The following is a 24,910-nucleotide window of genomic DNA, read 5'->3' as shown; positions in this document are numbered from 1 at the left end:
TGTGTCTTCTTGGTGTGCTTGCCAAGACTTAGTTGACCATATATGTTTGGATCTATTTCTGGGCTCTCTGTCCTGTGCCACAGTGATCTATGTTTTTATTTTCATGCCAGTAAGCTACTGCTTTAATTACTACAGCTTTGTAATATACTTTTAAATCACGAAATGTGATGCCTCCAACTTTGTTGTTCTTTCTCAGAATAGCTGTGTCTTCTTGGGGTCTTTTATGTTTTCATACATATTTTAGGATAATTTTTCTATTTCCGTGAAGAATGCCATTTGAATTTTGATAGAGATTGCATTGAATCTGTATATTGCTTTTGATAGCATGGACATTTTAATAATATTAAATCCTCCAATCCATGAGCAATTGGCTACCTTTCCATTTATTTGTGTTTTCTTCCATTTCTTTCATCAATATTTTATAGTTTTAATGTATAGTTTTACAGTACCAATATAGTTTTCCACCTCTTTGGTTAAAATTATTCCAAGGTATTTTATTTTATTTTTTCAATGTTATTGCATATGAGGCTTTTCTTGATTTCTTTTCAGTTAGATCATTATTTTTGTATGAAAAAGACACTGATTTTTGTATGCTGATTTTGTATTCTGCAATTTAGTGATTTCACTTATTAGTAATAACTTTTTTGTGGTATCTTTGGAACTTTTTGTATATAGGACCACATCATCTGCAAATAGAGATAATTTTATTTCTTCTTTTTCAAATTAGATACATTTTATTTCTTTTTCTTGTCTGATTGTTCTTGCTAGTGTTCCAGTATTATATTGAATAGAAGTGGCATGAGTGGGCATCCTTGCCTTACCAGATCTTAGTGAAAAGCTTTCAGTTCTCTCCAGTGATTATAATGTTAGCTGTGGTTTTTTCATGAAGTCTTTATTATTATAAACATTCCTTCTATACCTAAACTGTTGAAGGTTTTTATCAAGAAAGGATGTTGGATTTTGTTGAATGCTTTTTCTATGTCAATTAGGATGATCCTGTTAATGTGATGTATCACACTGATAGATTTATGTATGTTAAACCAGTTTTGCATGCCATGGAAAAATCTCACATGAACACAATGTATAATCTTTTCATGTGTTGTTGAATTTGTTTTGATAATACTTTACTAAGAATTTTTGCATGAATTTTCCTCAGAAAAATTAACCATAGTTTTCTTGTGATATCTTTATCTAACTTAGGTGTTAGAACGATGCTGGCCTCATAAAGCGTGTCTGGAAGTACACTTTGAGCTTTATTTTTCAGAAGAGTTTTGGAAATATTGACATAAATTATTCTTTGAATGTTTGGTGTAAAATTCAGCTCTAAAATCATCTGGTCTTGGGCTTTTCTTTGTGGGAAGGGTTTTGATTACTTCTTAAATCACTTTAATTGACTCAATATTGGTAGCTCATATTTTTCTAGGAATTTATTCATTTTCTCTAGTTTATCCAATTTGTTGGCATATAATTGTTCATAATATTTCCTTATGACACTCTTTATTTTTGAGAAGACTGTTAGAATTTCTTCACTTTTATTTTTGATTTTATTTATTTGAGTGTTTTCATTAAGAGTTTGTAAATTTTGTTGTTGTTCTTCAAAAAGTAAACTTTCGTTTTCTTAATTATTTTTATGATTTTTCTCTTCTCTATTTGATTCATTGCTGTTCTGATATTTATTATTTCCATCTGCTAATTTTTGGTTAGTTGTTTATTTGTTTTGCATTCCTTGAGGGGTAATGTTAGAATATTTATTTGGGGTCTTTCTTCTTTCTAAATGTAGGCACTTACTGCTGTAAATTTTCCTCCTGGAACTGCTTTTGGCATATTGTGTTTCCATTATCATTTGCCTCAAGATGTTTTTAAATTGTTCTTTTGATTTATTCTTTGACCCATTGATTGTTCAAGAGCATGATGTTTAATTTCCACATATTTGTGAACTACACAAGATTACTCCTGTTATTAACTTAAGTTTCATATCATTGTGGTCTAAAATTATACTAAATCTTATTTCAATCTTATTAAGTTTGTTATGGCTTTTTTGTGGTCTAACATGTAGTCTATCCTGGAGAACGTTCTGTGTACACTAGAGGAAAATAAGGACTCTGCTTCTGCTGTAAGTGAAGTTCTGTATATGCCTGTCAGGGCAATTTTGTCAAAAGTTCAATTTAAGTCCAGTATCACTTTATTAATTTTCTGTCTGTTTGATCTATTCATTGTTGAAAGTGGGATTTTGAAGTACCATATTGTATTGCTATCTATTTCTCCTTTCATGTTCATTAAAATTTGCTTTATATATTTAGCTCATCCAATATTGGGTGTATACATATTTATAGTGGTTGAGTTATCTTAATGAACGACCCTTTTATCATTAACGAATGACCTGCGTCTCTTGTGACAGCTTTTGATTTGAAGTCTATTTTATCAGATGTAAGTATAGCCACTACTGCTCTCTTATGGATTCCATTTGCATGGACGTTCCTCTTCCATCTTTTTACTTTCAGCCTATATGTGTCCTTAAGGCTTAGGTGGGTCACCTCGGTGGAACTTGTTTATCCATTCAGCAACTACATGATTTTGGTTAGAGAACAAAATCTGTTTACAGTCAAAGTTATTATTAATAGGTAAGAACTTACTACTGCCATTTTATTTATCTTCTGGTTATTTTGTAGCTTCTGTGTTCCTTTTCCCCTTTCTTGTTGTCTACCTTTGTTATTTGATAATTTCTGTAGTGCTAAGCTTTGATTCTTTTCTCTCTATCATTTGTGTCTCTGCTGTAGATTTTTGTTTTGTGGTTGCCGTGAGGTTTACATAAAACCTCTTGTAACCAGCAAAGGCTCTGTCTGTTTGCCGCTTGTAGAAAGAAACCAAAATCACGAGAACGAAGTGTGATAAAAAGAGAGGAGTTTTAATTATCTGCGCTAACAAGGGGAAAAGTGGGTGGAATTCTTCCAAAAAATGTTCCACTCTTCCCCTTGCTAGCATGGATAATAAAGTCTCCTCTCTTTTTATCACACCTCACTCTTGTTATTTTGGCTTCTTTCTACAAGCAGTGAGCAGCTGGACTCTTTGCCAGTTACAATTTTTGGTGGCCTGCATGGGGAGAGAATTCTGGAGGTGTCTGTTCTGTGTCAGTATTCATGTCCTGAAGCTTCTAAGAAAAATACGTGACCAGATAAGTGAGCATGATGTGCATTTGACAAGCATTTAGGTAAATAAATGTGCATAAGGCATGGGAGGATAAAGTGGGAAAGGGAAAGAGAATGGAGGTTCACAGCACATTCTAGAAAATGCATTTGTAATTTGTCTCAACACTGTGTCCTGAGACTGGGGAGAAAAGAGGAAAGAAAGAAAAACAGTTTAAAATGCAGTTTGGAGCTAAGTTGGTTGGTTACAATCTTATAGATGTAATGCACTTTTTTAAGCTGATAAAAACTTAACTTCTGTTGCATACAAAATCTCTAGATTTTTATGCTCCTCCTGATACACAATTTGTTTTTGATGTCAAAATATGCATCTTTTTACACTGTGTGCTTCTAACCAACATATTGGCTATTATTAATTAATTAATTGACTTTTAACCTTCATACTAGGTGTATATATGATTTATGCACCACCATTACCTCTAGAACAAAGTTTTATACTTTCGTATGTATTCATGTTAGTAATAATCTTTCCTTTGTTTCTCCCTGAAGGACTTCCTCAAATATTTCTTATAAGGCAGGTCTAGTGATAATGAATTCCTTCAGCTTTTGTTTATTTGTGAAATGCTTTATTTATCCTTAATTCCTGAAGGACAGCATGTCTGGTTAGCAGTTTTGTTTTTTATTTTATTCTTATTCCTTTCAGCACCATGCCATTCTCCCCTGGCCTGCAAGGCTTCTACTGAGAAATCTGCTGATGGTCCATAGAAATTCCCTTATATGTAATTTGATGCTTTTCTTTGTCACTTTTAAAATTCTGTTTATGACTTTTGATAATATAATTATAATGTGCCTCTTTAGATTAATCTATTTTGGGATCTGTGAGCTTTAGGGGTCTGAATATCCATATCTCTCCCAAGACTTACTAAGTTTTCAGAATTTTTCAGAATGCATTTCATTAAATAAGCTGTTAGTCTCTTTCTCTGTCACTTCACTTCTTAAATAACATAATGCAATACTTCTTCACTTAATGATGTCCCATAAATCTCACAGGCTGTCTTCACCCCTTTTCATTCTTTTTTCATTTCTTCCCGTGAATGAGTCATTTCAAAAGACTGATTTTTAGGTTCACAGATTCTTTTTCTGCTTTATCTAGTCTACTATTAAAGCTCTCAATTGTATTTTTTGTTTGCTTAATTGATTGAAATCTTTGGCTCCAAGATTTCTGGTTCTTCTTTATGATATCTATTTCTTTGTTGAAGTTCTCGTTCAGATCATGAATTCTTTTGCTGATTTCATTGAATTTTCTATTTGTATTCTATTATGTCTCTCTTCGTTTTCTTAAGATCATTAATTTAATTTCCTTTTCAATAAATTCACACATTTCTGTAAATTTGGGGGTCAGATACTGGGAAATTCTCATGTTCCCTTGGTGGCAGCCTGTTCCCTTGTGTTTTCATGTTTCTGGTATTCCCACATTAATGCTTGTGCATCTTCTGTTACAGTCTCCTCTTCCAAACTTCAGAGAATGACTTTCATAGGGAAAAACTTTCACCTGACAATGGGCTGGAGGGCATCAGTTGGGCAGAGTGCAATGGTTCTGGTACTATGTGGGTGCAGTGGTGTAGTCTCCATACAGCTTCACCACTTGAGATCAGTGTTAGTGATGACTGTAAATGCCTTAGTGACCTGGCTGCAGGAGTTTCTCGCAGTGACATTGACTGTGTAGGCTATTATGATAAGGGCTTTAGAGATCCTACTGTTCTTGTCTTTCTAACACTGGGAAGTCTTAGCTGAAGAGGCTTTTGTTGATATTGGTTCTAACATGATTCACAGGCAGTCACAGTGACACTGGGATTCAGGGCCTAATATCTATTTTAATTCTCTTGGGCCACAGAAATATAAAATTAAAATACTCTGGCATTTCACTTGTACAATACAATGTAAGCTGCCTTAAATCAAGCCTACTTTTTGACTTGAGTAAACTATAAGTCTCTTCTTTTAGTTTAGGATAGTAAACTAAGGCAAAGAGGTTCAATGAGACTGATGTTGGCATTCTCCTTGAAGATGCAACTTGCTATAATTATCTTTGATTATGTATAAGATTAAACAAAAATGTAGGTCTGTGATCTGGCGCAGTGGCACATTCCTGTAATCCCAGTACTTTGGGAGGCTGAGGCAGGCAGATAACCTAAGGTCAGGAGTTTGAGACCAGCCTAGCCAACATGATGAAACACTGTCTCTACTAATAGTACAAAAATTAGCCAGATGTGGTGGCAGGCACCTGTAATTCCAGCTACTTGGGAGGCTGAGGCAGGAGAATCGCTTGTACCTGGGAGCAGAGGTTGCAGTGAGCCAGGATCATGCCACTGCACTCAAGCCTGGGCAGCAGAGTGAGACTCTGTCTCAATTTAAAAAATAAAAATAAAAAAATATATATATATTTATATATATCCATAAACCAGCAGAAAAACACCTAGACTATTCAAAGCACATTATTACAAAACAAAAATAAAATATTTTTCTTCACTTTGCTTTTTCCAACTTGTATCTTAGATTCAGGGTACACATGTGCAGATTTGTTACACGGATAAATTGTTTGTTGTGGTGTTTGGTGTACAGATTATCAAGTAATCCAGGTAATGAGTATAGTACCTGATGAGTAGTTTTTTTATTCTGACCCTCCACACTCTACCCTCCAGTAGTCCCTTGTGTCTATTGTTCCCTTCTTTGTGTCCATGCGTACTCATTGTTTAGCTCACACTTAGAAGAGTAAACATGCAGTATTTGGGTTTCTGTTCCCACATTAATTTGCTTAGGATAATGGTCTCCACCTCCATCCATATTGCTGTGAAGGCCATGATATTCTTTTTATGGCTGTGTAGTATTCTATGGTGTACATGTACCAAATGTTCTTTATCCAGTCCACCATTGATGGGCATTTAGGTGGATCCCATGTCTTTGCCAAGTTTCCTGAGGCCTTCTCAGAAGCTGAGCAGATGACAGCATCATGCTTCCTGTACAGCCTGCAAAACCATGAGCCAATTAAATCTCTTCTCTTTATAAATTACCCAGTCTCAGGTATTTCTTTGTACAATGTGAGAATGGACTAATACAATGTCCTTTGCCCATTTCTTTTTTTTTTTTTTTTTTTTTTTGAGACGGAGTCTCACGCTGTTGCCCAGGCTGGACCTTTGCCCATTTCTTAATGGGATTGTTTGGTTTTTGTTTGTTGAATTGTTTAATTTCCTTATATATTCCAGATATTAAATCTTTCTCTGATGTATAGTTGGCAAATATTATAAAAAATATTAAAAAAATACTCTACATTGTCTGTTTTCTCTGATGATAGTTTCTTTTGCTGTCCTGAAGCTTTTTAGTTTAATTGCACTTGTCAGTTTTTGCTTTTGTTTTTGTTTTTGTTTTTGAAATTACTTTTGGAGTCTTCATCATGAAATTTTTGCCAGGCTCTATGCCCAGAATGGTATTTCCTGTATATTCTTCTAGGGCTTTTATAGTTTTAGGTTTTATATTTAAGTCTTTAATTCACGTTGAGTTTATTTTTGTGTATGGTAAAAGGAATGAGTCTGGTTTTAACCTTACGCATATGGCTAGCCAGTTATCCTAGCACCATTTATTGAATGGAGTCCTTTCCCAATTGCTTGCTATTGTTAACTTTGTCAAGATTAGATAGTGGTAGATCTGTAGCTTTATTTCTGGGTTCTCTAACCTGTTCCTCTGGTCTATGTGTCTGTTTCTGAGGCAGTACTATGCCATTTTAGTTAATGTAGCCTTATAGTATAGTTTAAAGTCAGGTAGTATAATGCCTCTGGCTTTGTTCTTTTTGTTTCAAATTGCTTTGGCTATTTGAGCTCTTTTTGGTTCCATATAAATTTTAGAATAATTTCTTCTACTTCTGTGAAAAGTGTTATTGGTAACTTGATAGGAATAGCATTTAATCTATAAATTGCTTTCGGCAGTACGACCATTTTTAAAATATTGATTCTTCCTAACCATGAGCATGGAATGTTTTTCCATTTATTTGTGTCATCGCTGATTTCTTTCAGTAGTGTTCTGTAATTACAATTGTAGAGATCTTTCACCTCCCTGTAGGTGTATTCCTAGGTATTTTATTCGTTTCACTGCTAATGTGAATGGGATTGCATTTTTTTTTAATTTGGCTCTCAGCTTGGATATAATTGGTGTATAGAAATGTTACTTATTTTTGTACATTGATTTTGTATCTTGAAACGTTACTGAAGTTGTGTATCAGATCTAGGAGCCTTTGGGCAGAGACTATAGGGTTTTCTAGGTATAGAATCATATTATCTGCAAAGAGAAATAGTTTGACTTCCTCTTTTCCTTCTGGATGTCTTTTTTATTTCTTTCTCTTGAGTGATTGCTCTGGTAAGGACTTCCAGAACTATGTTGAATAGGAGTGATGAGAGTGGACATCATTGTCTTGTTGTGGTGGGGAATCCATCCAGCTTTTGCCTGTTCAGTATATTGTTGGCTGTAGATTTGTTATAGATGAGACTTACTGTTTTGAGGTATGTTCCTTTGATGCCTTGTTTGGGGTTTTAAAATGAAGGGATACTAAATTTTATTTATATATTTTTCTGCATTTATTGAGATAATCACATAGCTTTTGTTTTTAGTTATGTTTATGTGATGAATCACATTTAGTGATTTGCATATGTTGAACCAACCTTATATTGCAGGAGTAAAGCCTACTTGATCATGGTGGATTAGCTTTTTGATGTGCTGCTAGATTCAGTTGAGAATTTTTGTATCTATGTTCATTAGGAATACTGGACTAAAGTTTTCTTTTTTCATTGTATCTCTGCCAGAGTTTGGTATCAGAATGATGCTTGCCTTATAGAATGAGTTAGGAAGGAATCCCTCCCCCTCAACTTTCTGAAATAGTTTCAATAGGATTGGTACCACCTCTTCTCTATGTTGGTAGAATTCACCTGTGAATTCATCTGGTGCAGGGCTTTTTCTGGTTGGTAGGATTTTTATTACTGATTCAGTTTCAGAACTCCTTATTGGTTCATTAAGGGTTTCAATTTCTTCTTGCTTCAATCTTTTTTTTTTTTTTTTTAATGGAGTCCCACTCTGTGGCCAGGCTGGAGTGCCATGGCATGACCTTGGCTCACTGCAACACCTGCCCCCCAGGTTCAAGCCATTCCCCTGCATCAGCCTCCCAAGTAGGTGCGACTACAGGCCCACACCACCATACCTGGCTAATTTTTGTATTTTTAACAGAGATGGGGTTTTACCATGTTGGCCAGGGGTCTCCACCACGTGATTCACCTGCCTTGGCCTCTCAATGTGCTGGGATTAGAGGCATGAACCACTGCATCTGGCCTCTTGGTTCAATCTTAAGAGACTGTATATTTTCAGAAATTTATCCATTTCTTCTAGATTTTCTATTTTGTGTGCATAGAGGTATTTGTAATTGTCTCAGGACTTTTTACATTTCTGTTGAGTCAGTGCTAATGTCCCCTTTGTCATTTCTGATTGTATTTATTTGGATCTTCCCTCTTTTTTAAATAGTCTATCTAGCAAGTGGCCTATCAGGTTTTTTATTCTTTAAAAATATAACTTTGGGTTTTATTGATCTTTCATATGGTTTTTTAGCATCTAAATTTTTTTCAGTTCAGAACTAATTTGGTTTTCTTTTGTCTGGTAGCTTTGGGATTGGTCTGCTCTGGTTTTTCTAGTTCCTCGAGGTGTGATGTTAGGTTGTTAATTTGAGATTTTTCTAACTTTTTTGTGGGCATGTAGGTCTATAAACTTTCCTCTTACCATTACTTTAGCTATGGCCCAGAGAATCTGGTTTGTTGTACATTTGTTTTCATTCAGTTCAAAGGATTTCTTGATTTCTACCTTAATTTCATTGTTTACCCAAAAGTCACCCAGGAGTAGATTGTTTAATTTCCATGTAATCTTTTGATTTTCAGAGAGCCTCTTGATATTAAAATCTCTATTTTTTTTTCACTGTGGTCTGAGAGTGTCATTGTTACATTTTTTAATTTGTTGAGAATTGCTTTATGGCTGAGCACATGGTCAATTTCAGAGTATTTCTCATATGCAGATGAGAAGAATGAATATTCTATTGTTGTTGGGTGGAGTGTTCTGTGGATGTCTGTCAGGTCCATTTGATTGAGTGTTGAGTCCCAAATATCTTTTGTTAGTTTTCTGCTTTGATGATCTGTTGAATACTGTCAGTGTGGTGCTGACATCTCCCACTATTATTCTGTGTTTACCTAAGTCTCTTAGTTCTTCACTTTTTTAACATATTTAATTTGGACTATAATTTTTCACATTTTATCTGTATACATACATTCAAATATTGTCCCTTCATGTAACCCATTCTTCTATTTTCAAAAGACAGATGCTAGTAAATCTGCATCCATCTATCTGTGCATTTTAAGTCACAATTGACATTTTGCCTTTTAAGGAAAATATAAGAAGAGTGATTTTTTAAAGTAATATTTTGGTAATATTTGGACTGAAATTAACATGATATAATATTTTAACATCTCTAAGCAGAGTTAAAATTACAACTATTTCAAAATTATATTTAGACAAGTTATTCTTAATAACACTCCGAATCTTTTGGCTTTTCCTATAAGAGTATTGCAGTACCAGAAAAAAATATAATGTTCACTTATTCATTTTGATTGCACTTTCTAATGTCATTTGGCCAGTGCATCCCAACATCACCTTGTCAGAGAGTACTGCTTCCCCAAGGCTGCCCCAGGGTCCTGTTGACGGATTGCTCTAATTGCAGTTGGTGCTGTAAACAAGGCAGCTACTCCATGCTCTGCAAGCACACGGAAATAAGCGCCAGCATCTGGTGTTCCCACAGGCTTCCCCTACAATGAGATTCATTTAAAATGTCACTGGGTAAAATGTCTCATATTTCACTGACAGTTCAATAGTTATACATTTAACACAACAATGTTAATAATATGGGGTTTTCAACAAATCTTAGTTTTAAAATATTTCCATGTTCTGTCATAAATAAAGCAAACCAAATACTCAGGCATAAGAGAGGCTGTTTGCTCCATTATAGTATCTTAAAAGCTTTCAAATTATAACTTTTTCTTCATTAAGTTTTGAAAAATAAAGAATTAAAAATACATATCACATTCAAATTAAGAACATAAAACATTCTTGTATTTGCCAAAAAAAACTAAATATGGTTGTTATGAATATTGAACTTTAACGCATTTTTCATGATCACTATTAAAAGTGACAACAGTATTTCTCAAAACATTTGAGAAAAAAGAAAAATCTGCAAAAGCAGTGATTCCTGAGCAATGACCTTTTCAGTTAAATGTCTCACTCCAAGAAAAGTAACTCCTATGAATTAAAAATAATCCAATAAGATGTGCCAAAGTGCATGTTTTTCACAGACTCAAAATAACATTATATATGTTCAATGGAAAATCATGCATAAAAATCTCACAATTTGGCAAGCCATGCAATTCAAAAGACAAAGAAAGGTTTAGTTGATGTTTCTGCAAAGTGAAAAATAGGCAAGTTACTAAAATAAATCAGTAAGTCTGCAAACATTCTAACTAACCCATAAAATCTATCTTGGCCAAGTCACATCCCCTTCTCTCATAATCAATCCTCATCACTGCTACCTTTTCCTGTGTTTCTAAAGCAAGATGACTGGAATGTTAATGTATGTTTTGGAACATATATTATATATATGTGTGTGTATATATATTTCACAGCCAAACCCTTTTGTGGAAGTTGGAGGTAAACAAATGGCAACAGGGTTTTTTAATCTTAGATCATTTCTAACCTTAAAAGGGTTAAGATGTATTACTGATTTCTAAGAGAAGGGTAACTGTATTTAATATTTCCTAAACCTCCCTGATTAAATTCTCAATCTCAGTTTCCCATGAAACTCTGTAAATGACTCGTAGGAAACACCGAACTAAGGTAAAAAGAGCAAAGGATTTGCTAGTAGCACACTCAACAATGTCCCCAAACAGGGAATAAGAAAAAAATGATGATATCATGACAGATATATTAATTTTTTTAATTTAGAAAAAGGAATGAACTATAAATGAGGTCTAGGATAGCTGTCCAATAATTTAGATTCAATACTCATTGATTAGATCATTGATAGAACACTATTTTTTTAATTATTTTTAAATAGTTTTCTTTAATATTCTTTAGTGTAATTATGTTCCTATTAAAAAAAAACTATTTCAACTTGTTTTATATTCTATTGCTTTCTATTTTGCCTTTTTAGTACCAAAAAAGTATTTGCTGCAGCTGGAAATTCATTTTGATTATCACTATCTAAAGCACTATTTCAATTTATTTCATTACTCTTCATACAAATCAACACATGCAAATAATACAAAAAGCTGCAAAATACAACCTGGCAACACATGTACATAATTTCACTCACAAATTTTGAAGCCTTTAGTACATCAGTCTGAAATGAGTCTGCAACTTTATTCCTTCTAACAAACAAGGTAAACATTTTATTTTTACTTTTTTGATATGTCTCAGGCATTGATCAGTTCCCTGAGTATTAGACTGTGACTTAGAAAATGTGATCTCACCCACGTGAAAATGATTTATTAACTGACCTTGTGCAACTGACTTACCCTGTCTATGCTTCCATTTACTTGCCTGTTAAATAAGAATAAATCATTTTGCCAATGTTTTCTCAATAAGCTAAAGGCACTGAGATAATATTGTAGGATAATTTAACCTCCACTGAAGAAAGATATTTTATAGCCAATCGAAATTGAATTCCACGACAGTGCCAGTGTCATGAGAAAATAATTACTCACTAAAGGGTGATATTAATATCATAATTAAAATGATATACCATGTAAGACCACCTACATAGAGGACACAGTATTTTACAGTGCCTCCAATTACTTATGTTTAATGATAACAATAAGGGCATAGCAAGTATTAAAAATATAGTCCTATGCCATATAGCAATGTTTTAGATAATTATGATACCATATTTTTGTGCTTTGTTTTGGTGGTTTTTAAGACAGAGTCTCGCTCTGTCGCGCAGGCTGGAGTGCAGTGGTGCAATCTTGGCTTACTGCAACCTCGACCTCCTGGGTTGAAGCGATTCTCCCTGCCTCAGCCTCCTGAGTAGCTGGGACTACAGGTGCACGCCAGAAAGACACAGGTGCATGCCCGAAAGACTACAGCGGATGAGACATCCCCTAAATAATTAAGGATTCCAAGGACAGAATAACCATGCTGAGATGTGCTCATACAGCAGGCACACATCAGTGTAAACTTGCTGTGATAGGCAAAATTTTGTCTGCTGTTTTTAAAGAGTGAGTGTCTTAGCGGTCCATGATTACACTAAAAAAAAAAAAAAAAAGGCATGGATCACCAGGGACATTTTTTTTTTTTTTTTTTTTTTGGAGACAGAGCCTTGCTCTCAGGCTAGTGTGTAGTGGCAGGATCTTGGTTCACTGCAACCTCTGCCTCCCGGGTTCAAGGGATTCTCCTGCCTCAGCCTCCCGAGTACCTGGGATTACAGGCACCGCCACCATGCCCAGCTAGTTTTTGTCTTTTTAGTAGAGACAGGGTTTCACCACGTTAGCCAGGCTGGTCTTGAACTTCTGACCTCAGGCAATCTGCCTGCCTCGGCCTCTCAAAGTGCTAGGATTACAGGCATGATACCATAGTTTTACTGCACTTTTTCTATGTTTAGATATATTTAGCTATACAAATACCATGTGCTACAATTGCCTGCAGTATTCAACACAGTAACATGTACAGGTTTGTAGCCTTGAGCAATAGACTATACTATATAGCCTAGCTATGTAGTAGGCTATACCACCAGGTTTGTGTAAGTATACTCTATGATGTACACACAGTAATAAAATCTATGGATACATTTCTCAGAACGTATCTCCATTGTTAAGCAATACATGACTGTATTAGTAAAAAAACTACAGCATACTTTTTATAATATATGATTTTAACTTCTATTGCAAGTCTGACCCTGTACCAAACTAATTTTCATCAATATTATACTTACGGAATATAAAAATCATGATAATGTAGCATTACTATTAGAATAGTAAAGAAGTGTTCATAAAATCTCACGATGTTCTTTCATAAGTTAATTGAACATAGAAAAGTTCAGTTGCTTTGTGTTTTACTGTCCATTCCCCATAAGATAATTCGATGTTATGAATAAAATGTTTTCCTATTTAAAATTACTTTAATATTTATATACTTTACTTTTTTCTTTTTTAAAACCTTCTGTTCGATGTCAAATTTAATTAAAACAATTGTGATATTAAAGAAATTACCCATTTCAAAAATAGTCTGATGATTAACATATATATTAAGCCCAGAATAATGTAAACATTTCAGTTAATATAATGTAGCATAGAGAAAGATCTTTCATCATAAACTACTGTTTACATACAAACAAATAATAAAGTGGGTAACACTGGTATATTTATTTATTTAATAAATATTCTGGGAACAATTGTGTGAATAAGCCGGATAAGGTCCTGCTTTAATGGAACACACATTCTCATAAGTTTGGATGTGTGTATGTCTATGTGTGTGTGTATGGGATAATATTATTAGAAATTGCACAGTATATGCTGCAAGCTATTTGTGTCCCATAAACAGAAAGAATGCAGTAATAAATGGAGGACTTGTATGTGCTCAGTACCTACCACCACCAGTAGCTTCAGAAAGCTGAAGCAAAGCCTGTAAGAATCTTTTATTATTAATGCTAAATAAAAGTGACTCAATGGCTTATTGATTTTATTTATAATTCTCTCCTGCCTTCATACACGTGCACACACACATAGACAAGCAGGCACACATAAGCAATAAAATATCTTCATAATGCTTTTTAAAAGCAGCCAGGAACACATTAAGCATACTGAACTGCCTAAAGAAAAAGACATTGATTCCATAACTTGGTTTTCAGTAAGGGGCAGTAATCCAGGCAATATTCAATTTAAAAATAAGAAGATTCTAAGATTGCAGGGATTTTAAACAAACAACATATACACCAAAAGCAATAATGCAGTCAAAAATATCAACTTTAAAGCTCCTCACACTCGAACCAATGTGGTTACCAGTTGTTTATTTAATTTCTTTCTCCCAAACTAAGTCTACATTATTAGTTGCTTCCTAGATAATAAAGGTAGAAAGGGATGTCTACAAAGATGAAGCCAAAATTCTAAGCTTTCAGCTGTTAGAAATTATAAAATTTAACCTCAGAGAGTTATAAAACATCAATTGCTAATATTAGCAAGATTTATAATGTGGCTAACAAGGTACACAGCACAGAAACCAAAACAGTTACCAAAATGCCTTAATATTAACATCCATATATAATTTTCTACTAGTTATGATTTATTATATTAGTATGTATTGTAGATGACAAGCCCCCAGTTAGAAAACCAGTTACTGTCTCACCTTCTCACATATTTTCTACTAAGGTTAAGTTTTCAACACAGGAAAGCGGCGAAATACAACCACTTAGCAAAATTAAGTTATAATTAAACAGTAGAGTTAAATCTTTGGACAAAAAAATTGCTTTATTATTAATCCTATGATTAATCCTATGATTCCATTTCTTCAAGTCTTGAGGTCAAGACTACTTGTGATTTCCCAGACACTGATATAAAACTTTTTGAGTCAACTGCAGTTTTGCCTCTTTTTTGGTGGCAGGATTAGAAATACATCTGGTCTCTTTCTGAATACTACTTTTGAGAAATGTCACCCAAGGCATGTTTCCACAGCAGTTCTAAGGTGAAGACAGCAGCATCCTTTATCGACTAGTAGCAAATTTTATTTCAGCAGACAGGTTGTTTTGTTTATTTCAGGAGAGTGATAAAACTGGAAATAGCATTTGCTGAGTTCCTACTACAGCTCATGTGTCTTTGTCAAGGGATGAGTGCTTGGGACGGCAACATTTAAAGTTAAAACTTGTTAAAACGTAAGCAGTTATCCAGGATATACTATTTAGTGAAAAAAAAAATCAAAATGTAGAATAGTGTGCATAAGATTGACAACCTTCAAGGGAGATAAATTGTAAAGCTGGAACAGGGGATGGTGAGGTTTCCAATGTTTACCCTTTTGTAAGTTTTAAAATATGAAAAAAGAGGGTGTACAATCTCTTCAAAAATGGGCCTTTTCTTCCTCAATGCCCCTCTCTGTATAACTCACATTATTTTGTTCCAAGTTTCAAAACATGACTGCTGCTTTAAAGCCAAATGGGATAATTGACCTATGCCTTAAGATCCTCAGACGAAGGACTTTGTGTTATAGCAGATGCTCCTTTAAGAATTGAAAACTTACTTGTAAATACAATCTGATTCAGATCAGACTGACTTCCCTGATTCTTACTTGCTAGAGATGTCCCATCATTCTGCTGGCTTCACCTGTAAGGATAGGCTGCCATCTTGCCTTTCTCCATCTTATTCAAACCACCATCTAATATTACTCAAATCCAGTGGTTACTAACCCTAAATGTACAGTAGAACTTCTTGGGATGCTTTTGAATGAAACCAATGTCTGGTGCCACTTTCAGAGATTCTTATTCAATTGGTCTTGATTTGGGCTGACCACTGTTGTATTTTAGTAATTCTAATCTGCGATCAGGATTTAGAACTGATACATGGTCCTTTGATCGGCATTATCTCAGTCAAGGCTATTTTTCAATACCAACCTGCCTGGTTGCCCTAATGGATGAGCCTAGAATGTAACACTAGCTGTTCTGAATTTTCTCCATTTGTTATAAATAAAATGAGCTAAATCCAAGTGTTAACAAGTGAATATAATGATAATTGAAAACTGATTATGACCATACACAGAGGAAATTACTGGGGACAAATGCTTCATTGCCTTTAATTCTTTATGCCTTGCCCTATAAACCAGACTCTAGACTAGACATAAATGTCATGATTTATAGGACATAGTACCCTGAGTACAATGACCTTTCTCTAGAGATGGAAGGATTAGCTCTGACCAGAAGCTCTTTCTGTGTTACCCAGAGACCTTTTAAGAGTATCACTCTCCTCCAGTGCTCTCGTTGGTTGTTGGTTGTATCACTACTTGAGAAGATCATATGTTAATTTCATAGATAGAGAGTTTGCGGCCCGAACTTCAGAGGAGTTCATGGATATTCTGAAATTAAATTAAGGTATGTACATATGTTCATTTTCCTATGGAAGAGGAGTCAATAGCTTCTACGGGATTCTGAATAAGAGTCAGTAAACAAAAATTGTTGAAGTATATGAAAGCATCTCAAAACACAAAATGCTCCTCAAAGATTTTCTCTTTGTCTCAGAAACAGCTTGGAGGAAGCAAGACCGCAGATGGACATGTAGAGACAATAACATCCCTTCATTTTCTGTTCCACAAGATAGGTAAATTGCCAAGACTACCCTTTTAATGCACTTCTATTAAAGAGCTATAAATATTCTCAAAGAACCAACAATTTATTGGTTAATCTGAGGTCTCCAACCAACCTTCCTTCTTTCCCCACTCTCCATTACTTTAATCATATGGAATCACCATTTTCACAAGTCAAAGCAGTCAAATATCAGCAATGTCACATGGTTCAGATTAATGCTTTCTATCAGTTTGCTATTTTGACAATCCCTCTTCACTGTCTCCTTGTGGTAGGTCCCACACAGTTGCAATTCCTCAGGCTTGAGTCATTTCCTTTCTTCAATTAAGGATACAACCCTGTGTCCAGGCCTGAGAAGCTGAGACTTCTCCATGGCTAAAGCTCCAAGACACAAATATCTATACATCTATTATTTTTGAAGATCTGTATGTGCTAGGGTCTGAAACATGCCTCCCAAAATTCATGTGTTGAAAATTGAATCCTCAGTGCAACAGTGTTGGAAGGTGGGGACTTCTGGAAGATGTTTCGGTTAGGAGGGCTCTGCTCTCATGAATGGACAAATGGTGCTAAAACAAAGGGTTTGTGGGAAAGTGTTTGTCCTCTTCTGTCCTGCTCTTCTGCCATGTGAAGATATACTGGTCCTCCTCTCTGGAGGACACAGAAACAAGGCAGCATCTTGAACAAGAGACAGAACCTTCCAGCACCTTGGTCTTGAATGTCACAGTCTGCAGAACTGTAAGAAATAAATTTCTGTTCTACATAAATTACCCCGTCTGTTGTATTGTTATAGCAGCATAAAACAAACTAGGGCAGGGTGTGTATCCTAAATGGTCTAGAGCTATCCTTTTGGTTTGGTTCTTCTCTTGTCTTTTCCTAGCTCTGAGAGTTGACAATTTGGGGTCTTATACTGAAGCCAACCCCCAATGAATAAGCCATTGTTTCTATCTAGCAGGTAAGAGTCTATCTAATCCCCTTAAAAAAAAAAAAAAAAAAAAAAAAGTTTACCTTTGGAAGTACTAATGTCAAGTAAATGAAACTGAAACTGCTAATTCTGCAGATGCAGTGCTGAGCAAATTAGGGATTCTGACATATTTAACATTCTCAGTAGTCACAGAGAGCATTTACCCCTGGTATAGCTCATAACTCACTGCTTCTAGCAGGACTATTTTCATCTCAGAGTTATTTCATGCTGAGGTGCAGTCACTCTGCTATCCTGTACTAGAGGGACAAATTAAGGTTTTTCTTATTCACTGTAATTAATGAGACTTTGCTGTAAGCAGAAAAATGAAATGGGTTCTTGCTTAATCACACTACCGGACTTCTGCCCAGGAAGTGAAGTGTGGCTATTCCATATGCATACTACAATTCAGCCTGAGGTTGCACAAAACCTGGTCCCTCCATAACATCCAACGCTTTGCCCAAAACAACCTTCAAACATGCTCAGATTTCTCCATGTCAAAAATGAAACAACGAACTTTCCTGTGAAATTGCCCTCATCAAAGGGACTAATGACACCCTGATCACCCAAGTGCTCTTCAGTTGTCTTATTAGTCTTTTCTCTATAGCACTTGGCGCTGTTGATCCTCATCCTGTGAAAAACCTTCTCATCACTCTTCTTTAGTACACTTTGCTTTTCCGATTCTGCTGTTGGCTCCAGTTTCTAACTCTCAATTTATATAGTTTCTCTTCCTCAGCCTCAAGAATTTCCTAAGTTTCTGTTCTCAGTCTTTACCTGAGTAACTTGATCAAATCTGACTTTGCAATGTCATATGAATATCTGAGTACAACCTTCAAACTCAGTGTTACCAAAACCAAAATTATTGCTTCCCTCTACACCAGTTGTTCTTCCTACTGTGGTATTTCAGTTGATAACTGCCATTATATTGGTTGTCCTAGCTAAAGACATCAGAGCCATTTTCAGCTCCCTTTTCATCTCTTACAATAGCCACCTGACACCCTAACCTCCTCCTCAATGTTCTGATCACTAATATTCTAGTCCTGGCCATGTATCTTGGATATCTTGGACTACACAACAGCTTCTCAATTGTCCCTCTCCAGATTATGGCAAGGGAATCCTGCTTTTGAATCCAGTGAAGCTTGTTTCAAATCCCAGCTCCAGTCCCCTGTGCCACTGGCAAATGTATTTGCTGTCTCTGATTCTAAATTTCTACAGCAGCTGTAAATGGGGGACTTAAAATATCTACATCATGGGTTTGTGCTTATAATTAAAACAATGTATAAAAAGTGCTTAGAAGAGTTCTGATCACTCAACACTCAATGAATAGTAGTTATTATTAATTTGTATTGTCTCATTCACAAAGTTATCCGTATCTACTAGTTGCAAACCTCCCTTAAAAACCTAGTGCAGATTTTTAAGCCACCATGCAAGAGTTAAATGTAGAGTATTTATCATAGGTGATGACACTATGTAGTTTACAAAGAAATTGTCATATCTTCTACACAGTGTAAGAGTTTGTTATTTAGGTGTGTCTTGATTTGTTTGCTTTCTGCACTTTATATTAATCTTAATTCCTTGAATATATTGTCAGAACTTTTGGTGAAAGGACCATATCTGATATTTATTCTGCTTCCCCATTACCTTCTAGCATGATTTGGAGCTGACAATAGACATTAATAAATATTGTTGATGGAGCCATGACAATACCTGAGCTTGCTAGCTCCAACATAAAACATATACATAAAGAGAAAAACAAACTCAAAAATAAATACTTTTTAACAACTAGTCACGGGAGAAATCTAAAAGATGCTAGCATCAGCTTTATAATCTTTTCCAGTTGAGAAGATCAAATTATATAGCCTCAATCAGAGTAATAGCTGAGTCATCATTTTTTTCTCATTCTATATACACAGAAGGCAGATTGCTATATACTAGATTTTTTTAATGTTATTTTCCATTACATGAAGGGGAAAAAAGGAGTATGATGTGTACAATTGAATATACTAGTTAGCGGAATCATGGCTACTTGTCTTAAAAGGAAGTCGCATATTTCTGTCTTTAAAAGAAGCAAATCCCTGTCCTTAAAAAAGGAATAAACAAATTAGAGAAAACTGGTTAACATAAATAAAAACACAAAATTCTTGCAAAGAGAAGATAACTACATATGTGGAGATAAAATTACACTGTGAAAATGAAGCCTGGGAAGGGTTAACTATTCAGAAGGTGTACATGTGAAAAATACAGTATAGGATGACTTAGTGGAGATTACAGATACAGGGAAATACAGAAGTAATTGAGATGTTCATTGAAGATACTTTGGGGATGACTTAGCAAGAGTATTAAATGCAAAAACTAACTTGGGAGCCTCAATATTTTCAAATATGAGACCTGCGTATTTGGAAATGGCTTGAAGTTTCAGTCCACATATATAAAGTGATAATAATTACTCTTATTTACACATGTATAAAATGTACAATCACATGTTACTTGATGATGAGAATACATTCTGACATACGTATCTTTAGGCGATTTTAGCATTGTGAAAACTTCACAGAGTGTTTTTACACAAACCTAGATGGTGAAGCCTACCACATACTGAGGCTGTATGGTATCGCCTCTTACGCCAAGGCTACACATCTGTATGGCATGTTACTGTCCTGAATACTGTAGACAATTGTATCACAATGGTAAGTGACTGTGTACCTAAACATGTTTAAGCATAGAAAAATAACAGTAAAAATATGGTATAAAAGATAAAAAAAATGCTACACCTATATAGGGCACTCACAAGAAATGGAGCTTATAGAACTAGGAGTTGCTTTGTGTGAGTCAGTGAGTAAGTGGTGAATGAATATGAAGATCTAGGACATTATTGTACACTACTCCTTATTGTGCAAACACTGTACACTTAAGCTACACTAAATTTCTAAAGTAGTTTTATTTCTCCAATAATAAATTAAGTTTAGCTTACTGTAACTATTTTACTTTATCAATGTTTTGATTTTTTAATTTTTTGACTTGTAATAAGACAGCTTAAAAGATAAACACATTGTACAGCTGAACAAAATTATTTTCATTATTTATATGTTCATTCTATAAGTTTTTTCCATTTAAAAATTTTCAATTTTTAAAAAACTTTAAACTTTTTTGTTTAAAAACTAAGACACAAACATACACATTAGCCTAGGCCTACACAGGATCAGGATTATCAGAATCACTGTCTTCCATCTCCACAATTTTTCTCACTGGAAGCTCTACAGGGGCAAGCATGAAGCTGTCATCTGCTATGACAATAATGACTTCTTCTGGAATACCGCCTGAAGGATCTGTCTGAGACTGTTTTAGAGTTAATCTTTTTTAATATGTAGGAGTACACTCTAAAATAAAATGTGTAGTATAGTAAATACACAAACCAGCCACAGTAGGTTGTTATCATTATCATGTATTAATGTACTGCACATAATTGCATGTGGTATACTTTTACACCATTGGCAGCACAGTAGGTTTATTTATACCAGTAGGTTTGTTTACACCAGCATCACAAACGTGAGAAATGCAATGTGCGACAATGTTAGGATGATAGGAAATTTCCAGCTCCATTATAATCTTATGGGACCACAAAGTATATGTGGTCTATCACTGACCAAAACATTTTTATGTAACACATGACTGGATTGTATAAAAAAATAATATTTTTGAAACGTTTGAACTACTTTCAACTACACTATTCCATTTGATTCCTAAACAAATATAAAGAGTACAGAGTTCATCTCTACAACAATCATTCTATAAAGAAAGGTTAGTGGCGGCAGCAGTGGTCTATCTGGAGCGGTTGCTATGGAGACAACTTTCCAAGCCGGCAGGATAGGATCCCAACCCTTCAGGCTGCAGCTGCAGCCACTCAGGCATGACTATGGACCCAGACATCCCTGTGCTCTCGGAGTCCCAGAAAGCCCCGCTCCCCGCACAGGCTCAGAAGTGCCTGCTCCTGCTGCATGGCCTCTCCCTGCTCCTGGTGCCTGCTCTGATTTTGTAGCAAAGTTGTAGCCCTATCCAGGTGATGTCACAACACAGCCGAGTGTGTGCACACTCAAGGCATTGCGGACATGCCAGTCCCCTGCCTCCTTGGCCCCTTCTGAACTTTGGGCACCAATGAGCACAGGATGAGGACCAAGAAGGGCTGAGGATGGTTCCGCACAGGCCTGCACGTGTCCCTTGGCATGGACAGCCAGGGTGCCATCGACAAAATGTTGATGACAGCAGGAGGTAGACAGGATTCTGGGTGGAAAGGGGTGGGTCCCGAGTGAAGCCCCACCTTCAAGGCAGGGACAGCCTGAAACCTGAGGGCAGGGCTGTCAGTTCTGGGTGGGGTCCCAGGCCCAGAGTGAGAACTTATGGTGCTTTTTCCGGGCCATCCATGGCCACTAACAGACCAATCAGCATGCACATTCTCCCTTCTGAAGCCCATAAAAACCCCAGACTCAGCCAGACTCACAGAGTTGAGGGACAGCTTGCCTACAGATAGGAGTTACCCATTCTGGAGAGCTGCAGACTCAATGGGATGACTTGCCTGCCAATAGGAGGTAGTTACTCTGGGTCTCCTCTCAGCTGTAGGCTGCACAGATATTGGGATGACCTGCCTCCAAATAGGAGCTACCCTGTCCAGGTCTCCTCTTGCCTGTGGACAGGACCTATCCACTTCATGTCTCCTGAGAGCTGTACTGTTGCTCAATAAAGTACCCTTTTGCCGTGCTCACCCTCCAGTTGTCTGCATACTCATGCATCCTTGACCTGGGACGAGAACTCAGGATCTACCGAATGGCTGAACTGAAAGAGCTATAGCACAAACAGGACTGAAACACGGCCCCCTGTCCCTGCTTGTCATGTTGTGGATGACAAGGAGAGAAGAGCTGTGGCCCTTTGGGCAGCCCAGACCTGGGGGCTCCCCAAGCCAGGGCTGTGACAAACTCTTTGGCATGGGATCCAGGCCAGTAGGACAAGCTGAGCACAGCCTGCCAGGACAAGTGCGCAGAGCGAGCCCAGCAGGCCCAAGTAAAACTCAGGCAAAGGCATCACCAGCTGCAGAGGCTTCCAGCTAGAAAAGCGACACCCCAAGGATCCTGTGACATTAGGGTTATCTAAATTCTCCTTTTTGTCTGTGAATTTAAGAAAAAAGCATTCAATAAGAGATTATCAAGCTGAATACTATAAAGTTTTCGAATATTTATGCAAGGTTGAAAAACTAGTAATGATAATGCCCATCAAAAAAACAGAAGTGGTCTACATCTTCTGCTCAGTCTTCAAAATTGGTAGTAGCTGGATCAACACATCCCTGTGTGCTGATTTTTTTTTCTTGGTGCTGAGAGAATTAATGGGCTCCAAAGGGAGCTGCCTCTAGTGCTCTGATTTGAATGATTCAATGTTATGAGGACAAACAGACTTTGAAAGAAGAAATGTGGAGTAATATTCAAGCATTTAAGTGACTGGATTACAGGAGAATTTATGTTTAGTGTTTATATGTTAGAATTCTATTCTGGGAAATAATATATTTGTATTTTTGAATAATAACTATAGCTTATAACATCCAGAACTGATTATACTATTATATCCTGGGAATGATTCTAAATATTCTAAATATTTTTTCACAGATTAACCAATTGAATACCATAGGCATTATTACTACTGATAATTATAGTTGAGAAAACGAAGGCGGAAATCAGTAAAGCAACTTGTTTGAGGCCTTAATAAACAGAAGTGTCAGAAATCATACCATGGCAGCCTTAAGTAGTATGCTTCCTCTCCAACACTAAAAGTTTTCACTAATTTAAAGTGAAAGTTTACTTCAGTAAATATATATGAAGAATCAGCATTCCCTAACCATGAAAAGAAATTGGAATAAAGTCCAGGTTAAAAATTAAAATAAATTACCAAATAATATATGTATTCAAGAAAACCAATTAAAGTGAAGAAGATTCTCAAAAGTGAAAATTGAGAGAGTATGTGTCAACCCTCTCATTTTAATGATTAAAATATGAGCTCCCAAAGAGGTTTAATTAATTTGCTTAAGTCATATAGGTACATAAAGGCAGAGCAAGATAACAACACATATGTTAGTATTTCTAGTCCAGTGACCATACTCCTGTACCATAATTCAGAATTTTAAATCCTCAACTTTCTCTAATTCAATTTATTGCCTGGAAGGCAGAGTATGGCATATACCTTCAAAGTTAATTGTTGAATTATTAACAAATGGCCATCTGCCCTGGCTAATCAAGTGAACATACTGAAGAATTTATTGAAAAGGCTTCTTGCTGTGATGTATACCATGTGTGAAATGCAAACAAACGTAAAATGAGAGCAAACTTATATCCCTTGACTGGTAAAAAAGACTGTTATTACATAAAAATGACAACTGCTATATCAAGACCAATTATACCAATCAGTTTATGGCTTACTCTCAGGCCAGATTTCAGGAGAAACAGTAACTACTAACATTCCATTTTAGACCTATGTAATACCCTAGCCAAGGAACAGTAATCTCATTTCTTGCTTAACCACACCACTGTCATTGTGGAAGCCTGGGCTTACTGTATCATGAAATTGAAATATGTGTACAACACACACTTTTGCACATTTGTACACAGCAAAGATAAGGAGAAAGGCAGGACCCAGAAAGATTTATTTGCCTTAGAGAAACAGTGTTGGATTTTGATTCTGCAGATGACAGTCTGGTAAAGGGGAGAAATACTGGAGAGAAGAGAGAGGCCAGGGAGCATATCTCTGTATAATCACCATTTGCCATCACACACACGTGCATGCACATACGCACTAGGCTGCTAGCTAAATTTGTTTATACATTGCATTCCTATGTGAAAAGATTGCTTGTGTTTTATCCCTTCTCCTTGGCAAAACCATCCTACCAAATATCTGTTCTTGTTCATACATGGTTAGGGTTAGATCTATTGGAATCAGTGCTCTATTAATGAAGTAGATTTCTAAAGAAGTAGCATTCATTTTTTCCTCTCAAAAGTAAGACTAAATTATTCAGAATTGGTTTCCATATTTTAACTGGTCAATCCAATTTTCCTCCAAGAATTACATACTTTAAACATCTCATACTCCACTGACTGAGCTGGCCAGGTGTTCTGTATTTAAATATGTTCAATTCCATTGATAAAAGTAAATCTCTGTCTATAAAACATACAGCCTGACTTATTCCTTTATTATTTGGTAACTTTATTATTCCTTCCTGGTTTAGGTATATTTTGTTCCTCTTTTGCTAGGTTCTTGAGATAGGAGCTTATATTCTTGATTTGAGAGTTTTCCTCTTTTCCAATGTATCTATATAGTGCTATAAATTTCCCTCTGAGAAAATAACCTACTTAAATACAGGTGTTCCGTATTTAT

At 35.8% G+C, this 24,910-nt stretch overlaps 1 protein-coding gene across 3 annotated transcripts in view; it reads right to left on the bottom strand.

Moving 5' to 3' along the window:
- ACSS3 (acyl-CoA synthetase short chain family member 3) overlaps positions 1 to 24,910 on the bottom strand; it is a 187,385-nt gene that overhangs the window by 81,929 nt on the left and 80,546 nt on the right. For all 3 annotated transcript variants that reach the window (XM_077953210.1, XM_015152354.3, XM_077953211.1), the window contains one exon: positions 9,873 to 10,024. In XM_077953210.1, the coding sequence (XP_077809336.1) occupies positions 9,873 to 10,024 (152 nt within the window). The remainder of the gene's footprint in view (positions 1 to 9,872; positions 10,025 to 24,910) is intronic.

Source organism: Macaca mulatta, chromosome 11, assembly GCF_049350105.2.
Source record: "Macaca mulatta isolate MMU2019108-1 chromosome 11, T2T-MMU8v2.0, whole genome shotgun sequence".
Classification (NCBI taxonomy): Eukaryota; Metazoa; Chordata; class Mammalia; order Primates; family Cercopithecidae; genus Macaca; species Macaca mulatta.
This window is presented reverse-complemented; position numbering and strand designations above follow the sequence as displayed.